At 43.6% G+C, this 19786-nt stretch overlaps 1 protein-coding gene across 1 annotated transcript; it reads right to left on the bottom strand.

The window, feature by feature from the left end:
* Window positions 1–8494: 8494 nt before the first annotated feature.
* On the bottom strand, window positions 8495–15561 carry SDF2L1 (stromal cell derived factor 2 like 1). The gene is made up of 3 exons (XM_061602590.1): window positions 15189–15561; window positions 10417–10613; window positions 8495–9103 (listed from the first exon to the last, which is right to left on the bottom strand). The coding sequence occupies exons 1-3, from the start codon at window positions 15394–15396 to the stop codon at window positions 8825–8827; spliced, it is 684 nt and encodes a 227-aa protein (XP_061458574.1). The 5' UTR covers window positions 15397–15561; the 3' UTR covers window positions 8495–8824.
* Between the last annotated feature and the right edge of the window lie 4225 nt (window positions 15562–19786).

A 19786-nucleotide genomic window follows, 5' to 3' on the forward strand; every position in this document is an offset into this window, starting at 1 on the left:
AAGACTAAAGTAATGACAACAAAAGGTTTATGTAATTTTAAAGTTGACAATGAGGACATTGAACTTGTCAAGGATTATCAATACCTTGGCACAGTCATTAACCAAAATGGAGGCAATAGTCAAGAAATCAGAAGGCAGCTAGGACTGGAGAGGGCAGCTATGAGAGAACTAGAAAAAGTCCTCAAATGCAAAGATGTATCACTGAACACTAAAGTCAGGATCATTCAGACCATGGTATTCCCCGATCTCTATGTATGGATGTGAAAAAAGCTGATCAGAGAAAAATCAACTCATTTGAAATGTGGTGTTGGAGGAGAGCTTTGCAGATACCATGGACCGTGAAAAAGACAAATAATTGGGTGTGAGAACAAATTAAACCAAAACTATCACTAGAAGCTAAAATGATGAAACTGAGGTTATCATTCTTTGGACACATCATGAGAAGACATGATAGACTAAAAAAGACAATAATGCTGGGAAAAATAGAAGGGAGTAGAAAAAGAGGAAGGCCAAACAAGAGATGGATTGATTCCATAAAGGAAGCCACAGACCTGAACTTACAAGGTATGAACAGGGTGGTTCACAACAGATGCTATTGGAGGTCGCTGATTCATAGGGTCGCCATAAGTCATAGTCGACTTGAAGGCACATAACAACAACGTCAGGGAAAATTGCTTTGCAAAAATGAGCGTATTAGGCAAAATTGCATAAAAACGTGTAGTATAGGAGAAATTCACACTAAATGCTGACACCTCATAACTTTTTTTAAAATCACAAATTGATGTGGAAATGTGAAGAACTGAACTTAACGTTGGAAAAATGGGAAACAGAAAAACTGAAATTGACAGATTCACCCATCCCCAAGCAGACCTTTTGAACCAGAAAGCATAATTTTGGTGGCTGTGTTCACACGTAACAATAACAATAACAATTGTCTCAGAGTCTGCATTTTTTCTTCTGCATTTATGCACTTTACCATTGTGGGATAGAAAGCAGAAGAGAACCAATCTGAAATCAAATGTCAGTTTTCTATGTTAAAATTACAGGCAGACAGGCACGGGGGAGTACAGGCATTTCCTTTGAAGACTGCCTTGTATGGCAAAAGGCCTGAGATGTTTGATCCTTGGCATCACCAGTGAAAGAATCCCAGCAAGGCTAGGAAAGATCTTGGCTTGAGCCCTTAGAGACCTGCTGCTAGGCATTCATTGGTAAGCAGACTTCGGGATCAACTTGATTTTTCGGAAGGAAGGGTCGGATACAAATTGAATGAATGAATAATCAGAGCCAGTGCAAAGTGGGAACTGGGAGGGTATAGGAGCCAATTACCTATTGCACCCCATGAGCTATATACATTGCACATACAAATACAAATCTGCACCTGAAGTATTGCTCCCCCTGGTTTGAGAAGGATTCATTGATAAGCACTCTTTGAGTACAATTCTGTACCCAACTGTGGATCCACCTGATAGTTATAAAGGTCCTAAACTTTTAAGAGTCCAGTGATTTAAAAACAAAACAAAACCAGGCAGCGTCTATTTGCGGGCTCATACTCTAATAGACACAATACAAAAGTAAAATGGCATGGGGAAGGAATGGAGGAGAGAACCCCAATTCAGGCACTACTTTTTCAAAAAGCTACAAAATTACATTAAGGTCTGGGGCTGGTACAGAAAGAACAGTTCTGATAATGTTAAAACACTGATGGCATGGTGTGACTATGACAGATGCCCTTCAAGTGGATCAATCCTGTACAGGGTCTTGATCTGGTAGTCTGCAGAATTCAAGGTGTGCATTCTGGTTGTCTGAATGATCTGCAGAGAGATCACTAACAGTAGTCATAAGAACACAAGAACATAAGTAGAGCCTTGCTGGATCAGGGAAAGGCCCATCTAGTCCAGCATCCTGTTCTCACAGTGGCCAACCAGATGCCATTGGAAAGTCCATAAGCAGGACCTAATAAGAACATAAGAACATAAGAAGAGCCTGCTGGATCAGGCCAGTGGCCCATCTAGTCCAGCATCCTGTCCTCACAGTGGCCAACCAGGTGCCTGGGGGAAGCCCACAAGCAGGACCCGAGTGCAAGAACACTCTCCCCTCCTGAGGCTTCCGGCAACTGGTTTTCAGAAGCATGCTGCCTCTGACTAGGGTGGCAGAGCACAGCCATCATGGCTAGTAGCCATTGATAGCCCTGTCCTCCATGAACTTGTCTAATCTTCTTTTAAAGCCATCCAAGCTGGTGGCCATTACTGTGTCTTGTGGGAGCAAATTCCATAGTTTAATTATGCGCTGAGTAAAGAAGTACTTCCTTTTGTCTGTCCTGAATCTTCCAACATTCAGCTTCTTTGAATGTCCACGAGTTCTAGTATTATGAGAGAGGGAGAAAAACTTTTCTCTATCCACTTTCTCAGTGCCATGCATAATTTTATACACTTCTGTCATGTCACCTCTGACCCACCTTTTCTCTAACTAAAAAGCCCCAAATGCTGCAACCTTTCCTCGTAAGGGAGTCGCTCCATCCCCTTGATCATTCTGGTTGCCCTCTTCTGAACCTTTTCCAACTCTATAATATCCTTTTTAATATCCTTTGTTTTAGTCAACAAAGCCTCCTTGCACCAAAGGCCAGAGAAGGTCAGGTGATACTTCCTGTCCTGTATAAAAGTTTCCACCTAACCTAACTGAGCAACTAGGACAGTGGTCTTCTACTGTTTTAGATCTGAGACCCACCCAAACATGCATTTACGTGCCCCCTTAATTCTTTAACATATTTGTGTGGTAGTAGCACTCCCGATCCAATCTACCTTACAACAAGTTGTGGCCCAGTTGTAGGTCCTAACCCACCACGCTGAAGACAAATGAATCAAGAGGCTTATTTTTCTTTGAGGCAGCCTGCCTTCACTTTTCCTCCTCTCTGACTTTGTTTCACCCACCTTCCACTGCACAGGAGCCTGATCCAACATCCTGCAGATTGCCTGTTGATGATCTTGTTGAACCAAAGGCTGGATTCTTGGATAGGACATTTCACAGGATTGTTTGCAAACACACTGAAGCTTGAAATCTCCCAATCCACCCAGTAATATGTGACAAAAGCTCAAAAAAATGGATTAGTGCAAACAAACACGTGTACCAACTGTCTTTTTTTAATAGAGAGGTTTCATCACTGGATGAAAGAAAGTTAATTCATCAAATGAGTTCTAAATGGATTGTGCAGATCTGATACTGATTAAATGTATATATGACAATAGTTTAGATTGAACAAGGATGAGGAACTGCAGTCCTCCAGATGTTGTTGGACTCCAACTCCCATCAGCCTCAGATAGCATGGTCAGAAATCAGGGATGATGGTAGTCCAACAACATCTAGAGGGCCACAGGATTGTTCCCTATTCTTGGTTTAGAAGAGAAAAAAATTCCTTTATTTTTAAATGGTGCATGTATAAGCTGCAGCAGATACTGTCATTGAAGAAATAGCCCCTTTTGAATGCCTCTTGTGGAACGGTGCCTGTAACAGTCAATTGTAGTATGTACATATATTAAAAATAATAAACCCTTTTTAAAAGTGTGTTGCCCAGTTAATCAACTGGAAACCCTTTTAAATTTATTAAAAAGGCATCCCTGATTAATCTGATTCCTTAAAAGTTGCAACCCTGTTTTTACAAAATAAATACATTATGCATACCTTTCTGCTTGTTCAAGTGTCAGTCTGTTCGGTCCAAAATCTGCACAGTGAGGCAATATCTTTAAGACTAACTGAAAATATCATGGAACAGTCAGCAAGCTTCTAAGATCTCCAGAACTCTTCTTCAGGGAGGGAATGGTGTAGCTCAGTGTTCTTCAACCTTGGATCCCCAGATGTTTGTGGACTACAAGTCCCATCATCCCTGTCTTTTGACCATGCTGTATAGGAATGATGGGAGTTGTAGTCCAACAGCATCTAGGGACCCAAAGTGGTGTAGCTGATCCCCAAATCTGCTGTTTGTAACAAACTTGAGAGGGAATGCAGGACTTCTGCAGACAGATGGGGCTCTTGAGATACAAGACAGATTGCTACATGGAACCAGTGCTACTGAGACAATCAAGGCTGGTGCCAGGCATGACTGGGCCCTTGGGCACCAGCCTGCCTTGGGCCCATGGCACTGTAGCCCAACACCCCCTGATACAGATGGCACAGGACTAATAAGCCTGCCCGCATGCCTCACCTACTTCTTGTGTTGTGTGAATGATGTGCACGCATAGAGTGCATGCCTGTCATCAACCAAGATGACAGCAGGGGCATCGGCCCCTTAGGGGAGCACTGATGGGAGAGGTAGGTGGGGCATTCGTGTGGGCTTATTGAAGCCTGTGCTGTCTGAAATTAAGGGGGTGCCTGGGAGCTCCTTCTCACAATCCACAGCAGGTCGGGTTGCAGGACCCGACACTGCAGCGGATCATGGAACGGGAGCACCACCCCTGCACCCTCAGGAAGGCCCCCCTCTGGTGCCAGCCCTGGAGACAATGACAGCAACATAAAGAGATGCTTCTCCACTTTGGAAATATAACATCTTGTAGTGACTGGGCTTTGGTGTAATCCTGTAAGGCTGAATCTACATTGTGTGCATGACACCCCAGTAGATTCCCTTCCTCCATTATGACTGGGATTTTACCCTCTACCATGATCACGTTCCGAGTTTCTCAAATCCCATACCATACCACAGGGAAATGTGATGATGTCACACCACGGGGCAAGTGATCTCAAACGTTGCCAGGGAGATGGGAAATCTAGTTCATTGTCATAAAGTTCAGAGTACAAGACTTGAGGAATTACTGGAGCATCTGCAGGTATGGAACTCTCTTTGTGTGGGATTTGATTGTTGGTGTTGTTAGGTCCTTGGCGATCAAAGTTGTAGCGATGGCCACTAAGAGGATTAGACAAATTCATGGAGGGTAAGGCTGTCGATGGCTGCTAGCCGCAACATCTATATTCTACCTGCGCTGTCAGAAGCAGCATGCCTGTGAATACCAATTGCTGGGAATCTCAAATGGGGAGAATCCTTGTTGCACTCATGTTCCTGCTTGCAGACTTCCCATTGGGGCATCTGGTTCGCCACTGTGAGAAGAGGATGCTGGACTAGATGGGCCGTTGGCCTGATTCAGCAGGCTTTTTGTATGTTCTTATGACTGGATTAAACGGTGAAATAATAAAAAAAATAATGAAGAGGGAGGGAGAAACACACAGCCCTCACAGTTCTAGGAGAGGATGAACGGTAGAGCCAGTCAGGCCATTTTATAAGAGCATCAGTCAGAAAACCCTGGAAGCCTTTGCACCTGACAGCATTTGCTGGCTAATTCTGCAGCTGCTAGTAAGGAACCCGACCAAAAATCCTCGGCAAATACGCCAGCCCAGTAAACCAGACACCAAGCAAGACGCTGCCGCCGCCGTTGTAAAGAGGCTCTGCAGTCCAGCTGTTAAACGTGCTCCAGCCCGCGGCTGCAGCTGTTGATTTCATTGCTGAAGGAGAACAGTTTCCGCTAAGCTAACATGGCCAGAAACGGGCCAAGCCAGCAGCAGCATCGCAGGCAAGGGAACATTTAGATTTTTAAAAACTCCTTTTGAATAGATGACTGGAATAGGAAAAATTTCTTCGCCATCCCTCACGCTGACTGACTGTTCAGTCGCTTCTGCATATGCAGCTCCAGCTGCTTTTCCTGTACTTTATTGGATCAGGGCGAAAATGCATCTCCAGCTGGGGTCACAGTCATGCATAAGAACCATTGGCCCAGCTGCAGGTAGAAATGTTTTTGTTTGTGTGTTTAAACACATACATCTCTCTCTCTCGCTTGCTCTCTGGATTGCAGTGACTATTTTTAAATATAATTATTATTGATCAGAGAGTGTTTATCAAAGCAGTGGAGTATGTTAACAGACCAATCAATCAATCAATCAGTATTATCTGGAGTGGCCCGGTCTGCTGATATTAGTTTCTCTTGCAGCAAAGCTCAAAAGCAGAAATACAGGGAGTCCTGGTTGAAGAGTTAACTGAAGCACGGAGAAGCTATTATATGAGGGCTAATGCCAGGAAGCAGCAAACTGAAAGGGTGTGCTTGCAATAATCCCCTCTCCGTTCAGCTGGATTCTAAGTGGGAACACAGAAAGCAGTTCAAATCTTTCTCAGAATTAAAAACTCAGAATAATGGTTACATCAGGATATTACAGGAGACATCTCTTCATAGGTTTCATGAGGGGCCAACAGACCAGTAAGTAAAAACACCTACAAATATGTTGCTAACTGGGAATTTTATTCGAAACCTCTCCCCACCACTGCTGGTCGCACCAAAACAGTGCATCAAAATAGGGAATAAACAATATTCTAACAAAATAGAGTGAAATTCTCTGGTGTTGTATGACATTAAGAAGAAAAATCCATGCTAAGGTAGAAGACTGACTGACGGAGAGTGCTCTTGCTCTCAGGTCCTGGTTGTGGGCTTCCCATGGGCATCTGGCTGGCCACTATAAGAACAGGATGCTGCACTTGATGGGCCACTGGCCTGATCCAGCAGGCTCTTCTTATGTAGGATAGATGTATCTTTAGAAGGAAAACTAGATCTAGCCTTAAAATAATCCCATCCATGAAAGGTAGAGGCTGACTCGAGTGGTCACAAAACCCCTCTTGATCCCATTGGAACACACTTTTTATCCGGTCTCTTTCTCCACCTAGCCTAGTATTGTTTGTTCTGACTGGCAGTAGTTTGTCAGGATCTCCAGCAGAGGTCTTTCCCCATTATCTGTTACCTGATCTTTTTAAACTGCAGATACCAAGGACTGAACCTGGGACCTTCTACATACAAAGCAGGCCCTGTACCACCAATCTATGGTCCCCCTCCCTATAGATTCTAGCTGCAGTGACTGTGACCTTTACCTGTTGGTGAGACTTACCTTTCTGTTGTCCTTTGGTGTCTGGTATTGGACTTCTTTTTGTTGGGGAGAATGCAACCCATTCACCCCTTTCCAGAGCGGTTACCTCAGTGGTCCTTTGATGGCTGGGCTGCAGGACTGTCAGCTTAGATGGAAAACCTTTCCAGATGAAAGCCCTCCTGGAGTGAGGGCCCCATGAACCTAGCTACCTTAGCAGATGTTGGGGGCTACTAAGCCCTCCTGAGCGGTGAGCTTGTCAGTACGGCCCTCTAAAGATCCTTCGCAACAGGAAGCTCTGTTGGATTACTTGAATGACGGAGCCTACTAGCAAGAAAATTCTGGAAGGAAAAATGCTTCTGCTTCTTACTATGACATAGTAGTAAAGAGGAATGGAGAGACCTTTCAGAAACTTTTTGAGTGGTGCCAGCATAAAGGGGCAGAGGGGAACTGGTGTTGCTAAGCACATTGCACCAATCCTGCTCTCTGCCAAAAGATAGGAAAAATCCAAGGCTGGAAAAGTCCTCAGCCCTCTGTCACAGGAACCCAAGCATTCCCATTCCCGACTGCTTTTTCACACTACACAAGACATCTAGAGTGTGCCATGCCATCAGCACTCCTTAAGCTGCTTCCATTTTACTCAGGAACACCTGGTGGAACACACATGCCCTGCAATCTACACATGCTCTGTCATCCAGAGCCCTTCTGGAAGTGTGGTGCTAACTCTCAATAGGTCCTCCAGCCTCTTGCCATCCTATCCAAATGGGTGCTGCTCTCAGCATCCATCCAGGCTCTTGCATGTGCTGCCCTTCACGGCTTCTGTTACCCCTGTCAAGCACACACCATAAGCAGCGCATTCATTCTACCCAGTGAGGTTTTGTACCTTCTGAAAATAATGGCCATGACCAAAGTGCAGCCAGATGACTCGGCTCACATATAAAAGAAAAGGGACACTGTTAAGGTGGCAGGATAACCTAGGCCATGCCCCTGGTGACCCACCCACTATCCAGACTAGTTGCGTTTCTTGGTCATGTACAGCATGGTAGAATGCAAGGATCCGGCTTTTTAGAAACATCCATCAGTTAATGTAATGCAATTGGACTTTGGAGATAGGGAAGCCACTGGGCTCCAGACTGTGTATGTACTTATACATTATGCATATCTTTCCTTTATCTAGACTCCAACTTAATGCACATGTACAAAATGGGAGTGGAGAGGTACCAGCTACAAAATGAAACTGCCCAAAGGTGTACAAAGAAGTGTATGTAATGCATTATATGAAATGTCTATAGCAGCTTTTAGAATGGTCTACTATGTAGCAAGTCATCCCTCCCCCTCACTACTGAAATGTCACTACTTATTCCAAAATACTCAACTCCACCTTTCCCAAGAGATACGAATGAACTCCAGCAGCAACTGACACACAATGGTAATGAAAAAGAATGGGACTGAACTACAGATACTTTGGCTGGATTGTAAAATATTTTACCTACTAAACCTTTTATCTCTTCCTAGACTTACACTACACACACACACGCCTTTCTGTTGTTGCTAAAAACAAGGTTTCAAGACAGACATTTTTAATGAATTAAAACTTTAAAACTTGAGAAAGAATTACAAAATTTAAGTTTTATTGCACTTTGGATTAGATTGTTTACACTGCAATTCACCGTTTTCTTAGTTAAGGAAAAGGAACAAATGAGATAAGAAAAGGAAATGACTTTTGAAAATGAATGGTAGCCCAACAGTCAATCTAACTTCTTGTCAGTCTGAATTTATTTATTTATTTCCCTGGAGTGCAGTTACTCATGAAAACATTGACCTGCAAATGTATCCCAATGCCAACGTCTTAAAGAAGATGGTGATTAAGAGTGGTATTTACAGAAAGGAACCAGCTCATATACTTTGGTGAATTCTACATAAAAAGTCCATCACACATTCAGAGCTCATCGTGCTTTGTAGAGTCCAAGCTGGGCTTAATGAAAACACCTTCCATTGCCTTCCAGTAGTTGTGATGATTAGGAGAATGTATGCCATGAACTTCCCGTTGGCCCCTGATTGGGTGACCGTACTGTTCGCCTGTGACTGAAAGGAACACATCTGTTCCTATGTGCTTGAAACGCACTGCGTCGTCCCGCTCCCAGTATGTCCCGCTGCACTGCACTGTCCACACATCTAAGTCATCTCCTTCTCCATCATCACCAAAGGCGCTTACTTCCTATTAGGCCCAGAGGGGGGGAAAAGAGACCATTTTAAATATATACATTTACAGAAACATCAAGCCAGGAGAATGGCAATAGCAAGTACTAGCAGCCAAAAGTGATTGAAACAGGCAATGTGGAAAAAGAAGATCCGTATCAGTGAGCAGCTAATGATCCAATAATATGCTCCAAAAAAACAAAACAACCGTCAAAGCTAATAATGTGAAGCCCACAGCTAGAATCTTGCACCTGCCTTGGGCCTAGTAGGTAGCTTTAGACAAGCCTCTCTCCCTCAGTCTGCTCACTATAACATGGGGATAATAATACTGACCTATTAGTTAGTACTAGTATTTACCCTGGCATTCAAGTGTTAAGGAATTTGTTTGGTAGGACCCACCTCTTTTGCTTAATATATACTCCTCTGTTTTTGTTTGGAACTATTTTATTTGTTTGAAATGTAATAATAAATAAAATAAATATAAACTTTTCTACTTATTTTATTTGTTTTTATTCCTGTATGATTACATTGTTGCAACTTACAGTAAAGGGCAGATAAGAAATCTTATTTTCTATTACTGAATTAGTATCTATGAACCATTTTGAATACTTTAAATCACAGTATAAGTACTAAATGATACTATAATTAAACATGTTACATGTACTAATAGTCTTGAGTGGGGGCTTTCTATTGGCATCTGGTTGGCCACCGTGAGAACAGGATGTTGGACTAGATGAGCCATTGGCCTGATCCAGCAGGCCCTTCTTATGTTCTTATCTACTAGATTCATGGAAGATGTACGGTACTCCAGAGCTGCCACTCAGATTTTCTGTCTGCTCTACATGTTCCAGAGCAACGGTTTATGTCAACATCAACTACTATGGAAGAGGATTGCAAAGTGCAGACTGGGATAAGGTTACCTTCTGTTCTGTATCTATGAAACAATATACAGTATAAATTAGGGACATGTTACCATGTCTGTGAATACTGCCTAAATCACAGCTTTCTGCATAGTTAAAAAGTGCTCTCCAAATCACCCCTCTGACAAATCACTTTCTTTTCTGCATTAAGAGAGAGAGGCAGGTAAGAGATGATATGGGACAGAGAACGCACAAGAGCTATGAAATTCTGCAATGGGACTTCTGAGTACATATGCACAGAATTGCACTAGACATCTGTATGATCAAATTGCACACTTCATATAAAAAAAGCACACTTAACATTTGAACCTGTTTCTAAACACATAGATATTTCATGTCTTTGTAACCCTCCAATTCAAGAGTCAACTAATGTCTTAAAACACAAAATGTGAAGAACAAACTCTGCTTTTACCTGATTGTTGGAGAGTGGTGATGGGAAGTGGTGGGTGTGCAAGTTTTTCCCTGTATTAACATGGGTAAGGCGTACTGCTTGCCCACACTTTATAGGCACTCCTCGGTAGCAGGACCCATCAGTTTTGCCTCTGATCCGCCAATAGCTGTTAGCATCATCAGAAGCTTCAACTCCAGTCACTGACTGTTGACCACTTCCTGTTAACAAAACAATCACTATATAGCCTTTGTATGCAGATTCAGGAACAGTAAGTAGACTTGCCTCGAAACTGGGCCAAGTAAGGCTGCTCCACCTGCTTGTTCTTTCTTTTTCAAGAATACGCCTCTCTTTGAAAAACAAACATTCCCCTTCTCCTTAGAGATCTGTGAGGCCCCTTCTATTTTTGTCTTAGCGTGCCTTTGGTTTGCAAGGGGTATTTTTCCTGCTGTAATTGGATTTTAATCTGCTGATTTGGATTTGGCTTTATCTGCTACCATTTCTATTTTTTATTATTATTGCATATGTTTTCCTTATTTTATTGTTTTTAAGTCACTTTGTGCATCCACAGGAAGAAAAGCAGAATAAAAATAATAAATCTAATTATTTTTTCTAAACTTCTTAAGTCCAACTGGAGTAATTAACCATGGCAGCAAAATTGAATTTCCATGTACAGAAATTTTGTATTTACTGTTAGCTACCTTGAAGCTTCAATAATAATGCAGGATATAAATGTAGAAAATAATACAGAAGCAGTCTATACCAGGTGCTGAATACAAACAACATGTGTGCATGCACAAACAAAGGGGCCATTACTGCTGGTCAATTCCCTTTAGTAACATCTGGATGGGCACTGTTGGAAACTAGATGGTTCCTCAGGCCTCATCCAGCAGGGCTCTTACATATTTGTAAAGGATTAGATAAATTGATGGTGCCTATCAAAAGCAATTATGTCCTATTAACAACTAACCACGATAGCTTAAAATAGAATACTCATGATCAGAGGCCTTTTATCTTATGCTTGTCCACTACTTCTAGAAAAACTCTCAAATCTGATCCAGCAAGTAACTTCTTATATTCTTTAATTATTTATTATTTATTTATTTAAAACATTTCTAACCCGCTCTATTTTCCTGGGAAACTCAGAGCGGCGAACAATCTGACAATAAAAAGACATAGAAAAATAAAACACAATGCAATTTACAATCTCTATAAATAATTAGTATACTATAAATTACAATCAATAAACTTATATTTAGTATAAAAAACAATCAAGTTAAAAAATCTTATTCCGTATTCAATTTAAACACAACCCGAAATAAAAACGTCTTAACCAGGCGGCGAAATGCAAAAAGCGAAGAGGCAGATCAAATCTCCAAAGGTAAAGCATTCCAGAGACTAGGGGCGATAACAGAGAAAGCCCTATCTCTGGTCCTAGATAAACGAACTTCTGTAGCAGAGGGGATCCCAAGAAGGAAGTCATCAGATGACCTCAAGGGATGGGGAGGTTCATAAAAGGACAACCGATCGGACAAATAGACAGGGCCCAAGCCGTGGAGGGCTTTAAAGGACAACACCAGCACCTTGAATTGGGTCCGGAAGCAGATTGGTAACCAGTGAAGCTGTTGTAACCGGGGGGATGTATGGGCACGAAGGCCAGCCCCGGTCAGCATCCTAGCTGCTGCACGTTGCACCAGTTTAAGCTTCCGAACTGTCTTCAAGGGCAGCCCAACGTAGAGTGTGTTGCAGTAGTCCAACCAGGATGTAACTAAGGCATGTGTTACTTTCATCAAGTCAGACATCTCTAGAAATGGGCGCAGCTGGCGGACCAGTCTTAACTGGGCGAAAGCACTCCTGGATACAGCCGGATTTATAAAAGATCACAGTATATAAATTCTTTGTGAGCAAACCTAGTAACAGCTATTAACCACGTCAGCTAAGAATAGAACCTACATGTTCAGAAGCAGCCTCTCTCTGATGATCAAACACTGGAGACAAATGGGGGAGTGGCTGTCTTCCTGCCCTGCTTGGAAGCTTTCTAAAGTCACCTGGAAGGCCACTGTTAAAACAGGATGCTGGACTAGATGAACTGATTCGACAGGACTCTTTGTATGTTCTCTCTCTATATACTTATATATAGAGAGATAAATTCATGGTGGGTAGGTCAGTTAGCAGATATTAGCTATGACAGGCAAAAATGGAATCTCCCTGTAGCAGTGATCGATCACTGAAACAAGCAACAGGAGACATCCATCGCTTTCTTGTCCTGCCTGTTGATAAGCTTCAACCAGACACATCTGACTGGAACCAGTGTAGGAAACTGGGGTATCAGATCTAGCAGGTCTCTTCTTATGCACTTTATAAAAGATACTCTGGGATGCCTATTCAGCTGTTAACCATGAAAGCCTCTCCCACCTTGCAAACTCCAGCAACTGCCAGAAGCCTGTGTGTATGCCCAGGTGCTGATTCTGCTCAAGACACTGGTTTTGAACACAGTAGCACCCGCCCTCCCAGTCTCATCTCTATTCATTGTCCTCCCCTCCCCTTCTTCTGTTCCCTATGGAATGGCCACTTCTCATTCACCATGTCCCTGTACCTTATTACAGCTCAAGATAAAGGGTATATAATTGAAATTATCACATTTTCTTCCTTCACTAAGCCATGCCTTCATTTTCCCCATTCCTTTCCCATTTCCCTGTGCCTACTTCAGACTGCATGCCCCTTGGGGCAGTGACCTGCCATACCTGTTCTTTTGTAAAGTGCTGTGTACACACACAACAATGCCTAGATTTGCTTTTTCCTCCACCCTCCCAGCCCCTTTTCCTTTTGAGTCGTGTCTTTCAAGATTTTAAGCCTGAGGGGGCAGGGACTGTCTTATAAATGACATTTACTAAGCCACTCTGGGAGCCTTCTTAGGCTGAAGAGGAGGAGAATAATAATAATCATTAATAAGAAGATGAAGAAATGAGAAAAAGTATGGCAAGGCCTCATCTTGAGTACTGTGTCCAGTTCTGGTCACCACACTTTAAGAAGGATGCAGACAAACTGGAGCAGGTTCAGAGGAGGGCACAACGAGGATGATCAAGGGAGTGGAAACAAAGCCTATGAGGAGAGACTGAAAGAACGGGCATGTTTCACCTTGAAAAGACTGAGGAGAGACAGGATAGCAGTCTTCATGTACTGGGAAGGTTGTCACACAGAGGAGGGCTGGGATCTTTTCTCCATCGTCCCAGAGTGCAGGACACGGAATAATGGGCTCAAGTGACAGGAAGCCAGATTTCGACTGAACATCAGGAAAAACTTCCTAACTGGAGAATGGTACAACAATGAAACCAATGACCTAGGGAGGTGGTGGGCTCTCCAACACTGGAGGCATTAAAGAGGTAGCTGACGGCCACCTTGTCAGGTATGCTTTAATTTAGATTCCTGCATTGAGCAAGGAGTTGGACTCAATGGCCTTATAGGCCCTTTCCAACTCTATGACTCCATGATTCTAAGAATGGAACTTCCATGTTCAGAATAGTCTCTCTCTCATCTATATGAAGCCCTTGGGAGTGGTCATCAGGAGATTTGGGGCAAGGTGTCAGCAGTACGCTGACGATACCCAGCTCTATTTCTCTGTAACATCTGAATCAGGAGAGGCCGTGCAAGCCCTGGCCCATTGCCTGGACTCGGTGGTGGGCTGGATGAGGGCCAATAAACTAAGTCTGAATCCTAGCAAGACGGAGGCACTGTGGAGTGGTGGTTCCCAAGTTCAGATAACTGGTTAGTTGCCTGCTTTGAATAGGGTTGTACTCCCTCTGAAAGAGCAGGTTTGTAGTCTGGGGGTGCTCCTGGATCTATCTTTGTTGCTGGAGGCCCAGGTGACCTCCGTGGCAAGGAGTGCCTTTTACCAGCTTCGGCTGGTAAGACAGCTGTGGTCGTTTCTGGACCAGGACAGCCAGACCACTGTTGTCCATGCACTAGTAACCTCCAGGCTGGATTACTGTAATGCGCTCTATGTGGGGCTGCCCTTGAGGTTGGTCTGGAAACTACAGCTGGTGCAAAACATGGCAGCAAGACTGCTTACTGGGGCAGGGTATCGCCAACATATCACCCCACTGCTGAAAGAATTGCACTGGCTGCCCATTTGCTACCGGGCCAAGTTCAAGGTTCTAGTCTTGGTGTACAAAGCCCTTTACAGCTCAGGACCAGGATACCTTAAATTTATTTATTTATTTTATTATTTATTTGTTAAATTTTTATACCGCCCCACTAGCATAGCTCTCTTCTTGTAAGTCCTTCTTATCCCTTATATACCCAGTTGATCACTGCACTGCGCAGGTGGACCTCCTGCAGATACCATCTTATTGGAAGGTCCGTTCCGCACAACATAGGAAATGGACCTTTATTGTGGCACCATCTCTATCTTTTTGGCCTCTACTGAAGACCTTCCTCTTTCACCAAGCCTTTTATGTAGAGACATTATCCCAGTCTGTGTCTGAACTGCTTTTTAATATGTTTTTAAAGCTTTTTAAAAAAATGCTTTTAAAGATATTTTGTTTTAATATATTTTTAAGGATGTTTTGTTGTAACATATTTTAAAGTCTGTTTTTTATGATGTTTTAGAGTGTTTTTGTTTGCCGCCCTGGGTCCCTACTGGGAGGAAGAGCGGGATATAAATCTAATAAACACATAAATAAATCCCCCCCTCAGGCCTAGAGGGATTTCGCTTCCTCCCCCTCAGCCGCCTGCCCGCTCGCTCGCTCTCCCCGCCCTGTCCTCGCTTCTGGGCTCTCCTCAAGCCTTCTCCTCACCGGATCCGTACTTGACCTCGTGCGAGTGCAGCCGGACGTTATGCCGGGTGTTGAGCAGCTTCAGCACCGAGCCGCAAGTGACAGCGCCCGCCTCGGCTTCCCTTGCCAGGCCCGAGCCGCACAGCAGCAAGAAGAGCGACAGCGACGGCAGTTGTCGGCGAGGGAAAACCACGAGCGGGAATCCACCGAGGCCGCCCGGTCGCCGCATCTCCTCAGCACGGCGGCGGAGGTGGCCGCAGCGACGACGAGGAGGAGGAACTATCGCCTCGGAGGCCGTTTCCGCCACCGGCGCTCGGGACGAGCCAATCAGCGGCTGCCAGCACCGCCCACGCGCTGCCTGTCCTGCCGCCGGCTCGGAAGGGCAACGAAGGAGGAGCTCATTGGCTCGCGGCGCGCGGCCCAGCGGCCAATCGGATGTGGCGGCGTGGCGCCATGCGTCTTCCTCCCTTTCACTCCCTCCTGAGAAAGGGGAGGGGCCGAAGTGGAAAGGGGGGGAGGGGCCGAGCCCGTCAATCGCCATGCAGGGTGAACCGGCGGATGAATGACTGCGGAGACCCAGGTCGTTCGAGCCCCGTCTTCTCTACTTGGACTGTCAAGCATCCGAGTCAAAAATTGCAGGTTATTCCCCGTTTTTGGGAGGAGGCTATTCTTTTGGGAGAAACACTTTGCCCATGTTCAAAGATTAGGTCATTTCGCCCTTTCCTTTGGAAAAAATGTTCCCCTGGGAGCAAAGGCTCCCATGGTAAGATATCAGGTCAGATTTTTTTTGTTTCCTTTAGAAAAGTGTTCTCTTGGGAGCAAAGGCACTCTGCCCATGCTCAGAGATCAGGTCAGGTTTCTTGGTTCCTTCAGGAAAGTGTTCTCTTGGAAGGAAAGGCACTCTGTCCCTGCTCAGAGATTAGGTCATTCTTCCTGGCTGGAAAGACACTTTTGTTTATTCATTTATTTATAAAAATGTCATATAATCATATAATGTCAGGGCAGTGTACAACGTTAAAACATAAAACACCCCTTTAAAAAAAATAAAAAATACAGAAAATAATTAATAATTAAGGTGACTGATTAAAAAGTAAACAGTTGCAAAGGCCTGTCGGCATAAATGTTAGCATTGCAGCTGAATGCTGGCAGAAGCTGAAGGGTCACAGGATCCCTGTTGAAGGAGCACACTTTACTGTGCTCAGCGTTAATCATGCTGAGACTCTGGCTTTAAGAACACAATAAACTGGTATTAACGGAAATAGATGTTGGATAGGAAAGTTCCCTAGTTCTGGCTAGCTAAGGTGGAGATGCAACACAGCATGCTTGTTCCTGCATCCCAGGAGAAGAGAGAGCCCGATGGGCCTCCTCTCTAAGACAGGAGTGGAAGATGAGAAGTAGGGAGTGAGGTCAGCAACCCTAAGAGTATCAGTCTAGCACTGGAAGGTAGATCAACACAGATTAGAAAGGAAAGGGCAGTCTAGGAAGCATGGAGGTTCCTCTTGCTGTCTACTTTTCCACATGCAGACAAAACAGACTTCAGTGCAAACTGAGTTGCACCCCAACAGTTCCAAGAATGAAAAGGTCTTCAAGAGGCACCTAAACGTTACAAGCGTACCAATTTTTTTTTTTGAAAGATTGACAATCCTGTATGCAATTTACTTGGGAGTCTTTTTTTTTTTTTAATGACCCACACAGATAACATTACTGTACAACAGTAGTCTTCATCCTTTTCAGACCTGGAACCCACTTTTAACCCAAACATGTAGTTGGGGATCTGTATCTTAATGTTTTACCATATATTGGTATGGTGTTAGTGCTGCTGTTGTGACCCACCTTAGATTAGGCTGTGTCCGGCGACGGTGCAAACAGAGTTCAAAGACACCAGGTAAAACACATGAGGGCGAGAAGCACGGCCAGTGGAGGGTGTGACTGATGAGGAGGTGAGGCCTAGGCAGAGTCTTGCAGGCCAGACAGAACCCCGGATGTGGCCACCACCATCAGTACCCCGCATCCCTGAAGTACAGCATTATGTGTGGGGATGACCTGCGTTTGATTCCAAACATTCTGTTACTTTGAGTTTAATTTATCTGAGCACATGCAGAGTGTCTTTTCTCTGAGGTTGTGAAATTCCCTCCTTACAGAGGCGTGCCTGGCACCTTCATTAAATGGTTTTCGTCAGATACTGAAGACGCACCTCTTTCCCCTGGCCTTTGACACCTCAGTTGCATATTTTCAGGACCCACCCTATCCCTGTGACTGTAACTTGTTTTCAACTGTTTTTAACACTGAATTTGAAATTGCTGTAACCTGCTCTGGGACCTTAAGGTGAAGGGTGGGTAAGAAACGGAAATTATTATTATTATTATTATTAGTTGTTGTTGTTGTTGTTGTTGTTAACAAAAATACTACTACTCATAACAATAACAACAATACTACTACTACTACTACTACTAGATTTCCTGCCTGCCTGGAAAGACCATCAATGACCAAGCAAAAAACCACACAGAGCAAAGGAAGAAAAGGGAAGCAATCTAATCTGGTACAGTCTGACACTTCACATAATGCATTTGTATTTTGTGAGAAACTGACTGCTCCTTTTAGGGACGACGATGGCTCACGCTGTTTTTCTGAAACGGGCCAAAACAGATGTCACGGGATGCCAGCTTAGCCATAGAAAATCAATCCTATAGGGCTTTAGCTGGCACCTGTTTATCTTTCTGGGAGGTCATCAACCCCCCCCCCAAGTTTTTGGTAAGTTTGCAGCGTGCTTCTTACAATGCTTTTTGGACATCTTTAAAAACAACAACAACAACATACAAACCAAACCAAACGACAAACTGTAATTGCCGTTAGAATAGTTGCTGCCAAAGAACTTAGTTGGCGCTGACATATTCTCTGCCTTTTCTTTTCTTTCTCTCCTAAAGCTTTCACGAGAGTGGCCATTCATGGCCACGTTCCCACAGCGGCGGATGTTGCTCCTTCCCCTGCGGACCCACAGATCAAGATGGGGAGCGGTACTCCCGGTCCTGCTGATGGAGGGAAGAAGGATCAGAGACGTGTGGTTCGATCAAAGGAGAATTTTACAATCGTTTCTTTCTTTTTTTGCAAACTTGAACAAAAGACCGTTTCGTGGAACTACAGCAGAACTGGTTTGAATGGCCGGAGCTTCTTCCCCAGTAGGTTTGAAGTAATAAACAAAGACCTTTTGTCTTGAATAGCTACAGCGATCCCACTCCCCAGGCCTTAGAGAGCAGGTCAGAGGTCAAACATTCACTCCCTGGCAGCGCTGTCCCCTGCTGCTATTGATTTTGCCCACCTCTAAAAAGCAAAAAGGCCATCGATGTCCAAAGCAAGAATGAGGAACCTCAGGCCAGGGGCCAAATGCATGGGGCCCTGGGGACTCTCCCTAAGTCACACCTCCATCTGAGCAGCACCCTTCCCCAAACTTGCTTTGCACCTTCTTTGAGCATTTTCACCTGGCTGGGATGTATCCAGCTAAGCTCTACTCAGAGCAGAGCCTCTGAAACTAGTGAACCTAAATGACACATGTCCATCAATTTCAACGGGTCGACTCTGAATGAATGAATGAATGAATGAAACTTTATTTTTACCCCGACCTTTTTCCAAACTGGAACTCACGGCGGCTTACAAATAAAACTACATGTAGTTAAAAGCATACAAAAACATACAATTAAAATACAATTAAACCATACGCAACCTTAAAACCATGAAACAGGCACTTAAAATACTAAAAAACAATGTAAAATAATACAAATAATAGCATAAGACAATAAAACAAACCTTGTACTCCGAGTTGGAATTGCATTGGGTACGCCCCCTTGAACTCTAATTGTGCTTCTAGCTTAAACCATCAAAATGTATTTTAAGGTCTTTTTATGATGTTTTAAAGTGTTTTTAGTGTTTTTGTTTGCCGCCCTGGGCTCCTGCTGGAAGGAAGGGCGGGGTATAAATAAAATAATAAATAAATAATAAAAACAGACCTTAAAATACATTAAAACAAAACAACTTTAAAAACATTTTTTTAAAAAAGCTTTAAAGACATCTTTAAAAAAAGAGTTAAAAACTTTTTTTTAAAAGGTTTTTTTAAAAAAAAACATATTAAAAAACAATTCCAACACAGACGCAGACTGGGATAGGTCTCAACTTAAAAGGCTTGTTGAAAGAGGGAAGTCTCCAAAAGGCACTGAAAAAATAACAGAGATGGCGACCAATTATATACATGTAATCTCATCACACCAATTATATACATGTAAAAATACAAAAAACAGACAAATATATCAGATGACTAAAAATGCCTAAAATATCAGCATTACAAATATATATATATAGAATTATATCAAAATGTCAGCTGATGTAGCCAGCGTTTACATGGCAAACATAAACGGTTACGTTCTAGACAAAACAACCATCTTGTGTGTAGAAATGATCCTACTGTTCGAAGGTAAAATTCACATGTGTTACCCTGCCCACGTTTGCCTCAGGCCCTGCCCACCACTGGCATGTGGCCCCCAGAAAGCTGCCCAGAAGGGAATGTGGCTCTTGGGTTAAAAAAGGTTCCCTGCTCCTTCTCTAAAGCATTCAACTGTTTAGATGTTGCA

The sequence above is a fragment of the Rhineura floridana genome, chromosome 19, assembly GCF_030035675.1.
Source record: "Rhineura floridana isolate rRhiFlo1 chromosome 19, rRhiFlo1.hap2, whole genome shotgun sequence".
NCBI classification, from domain to species: Eukaryota; Metazoa; Chordata; class Lepidosauria; order Squamata; family Rhineuridae; genus Rhineura; species Rhineura floridana.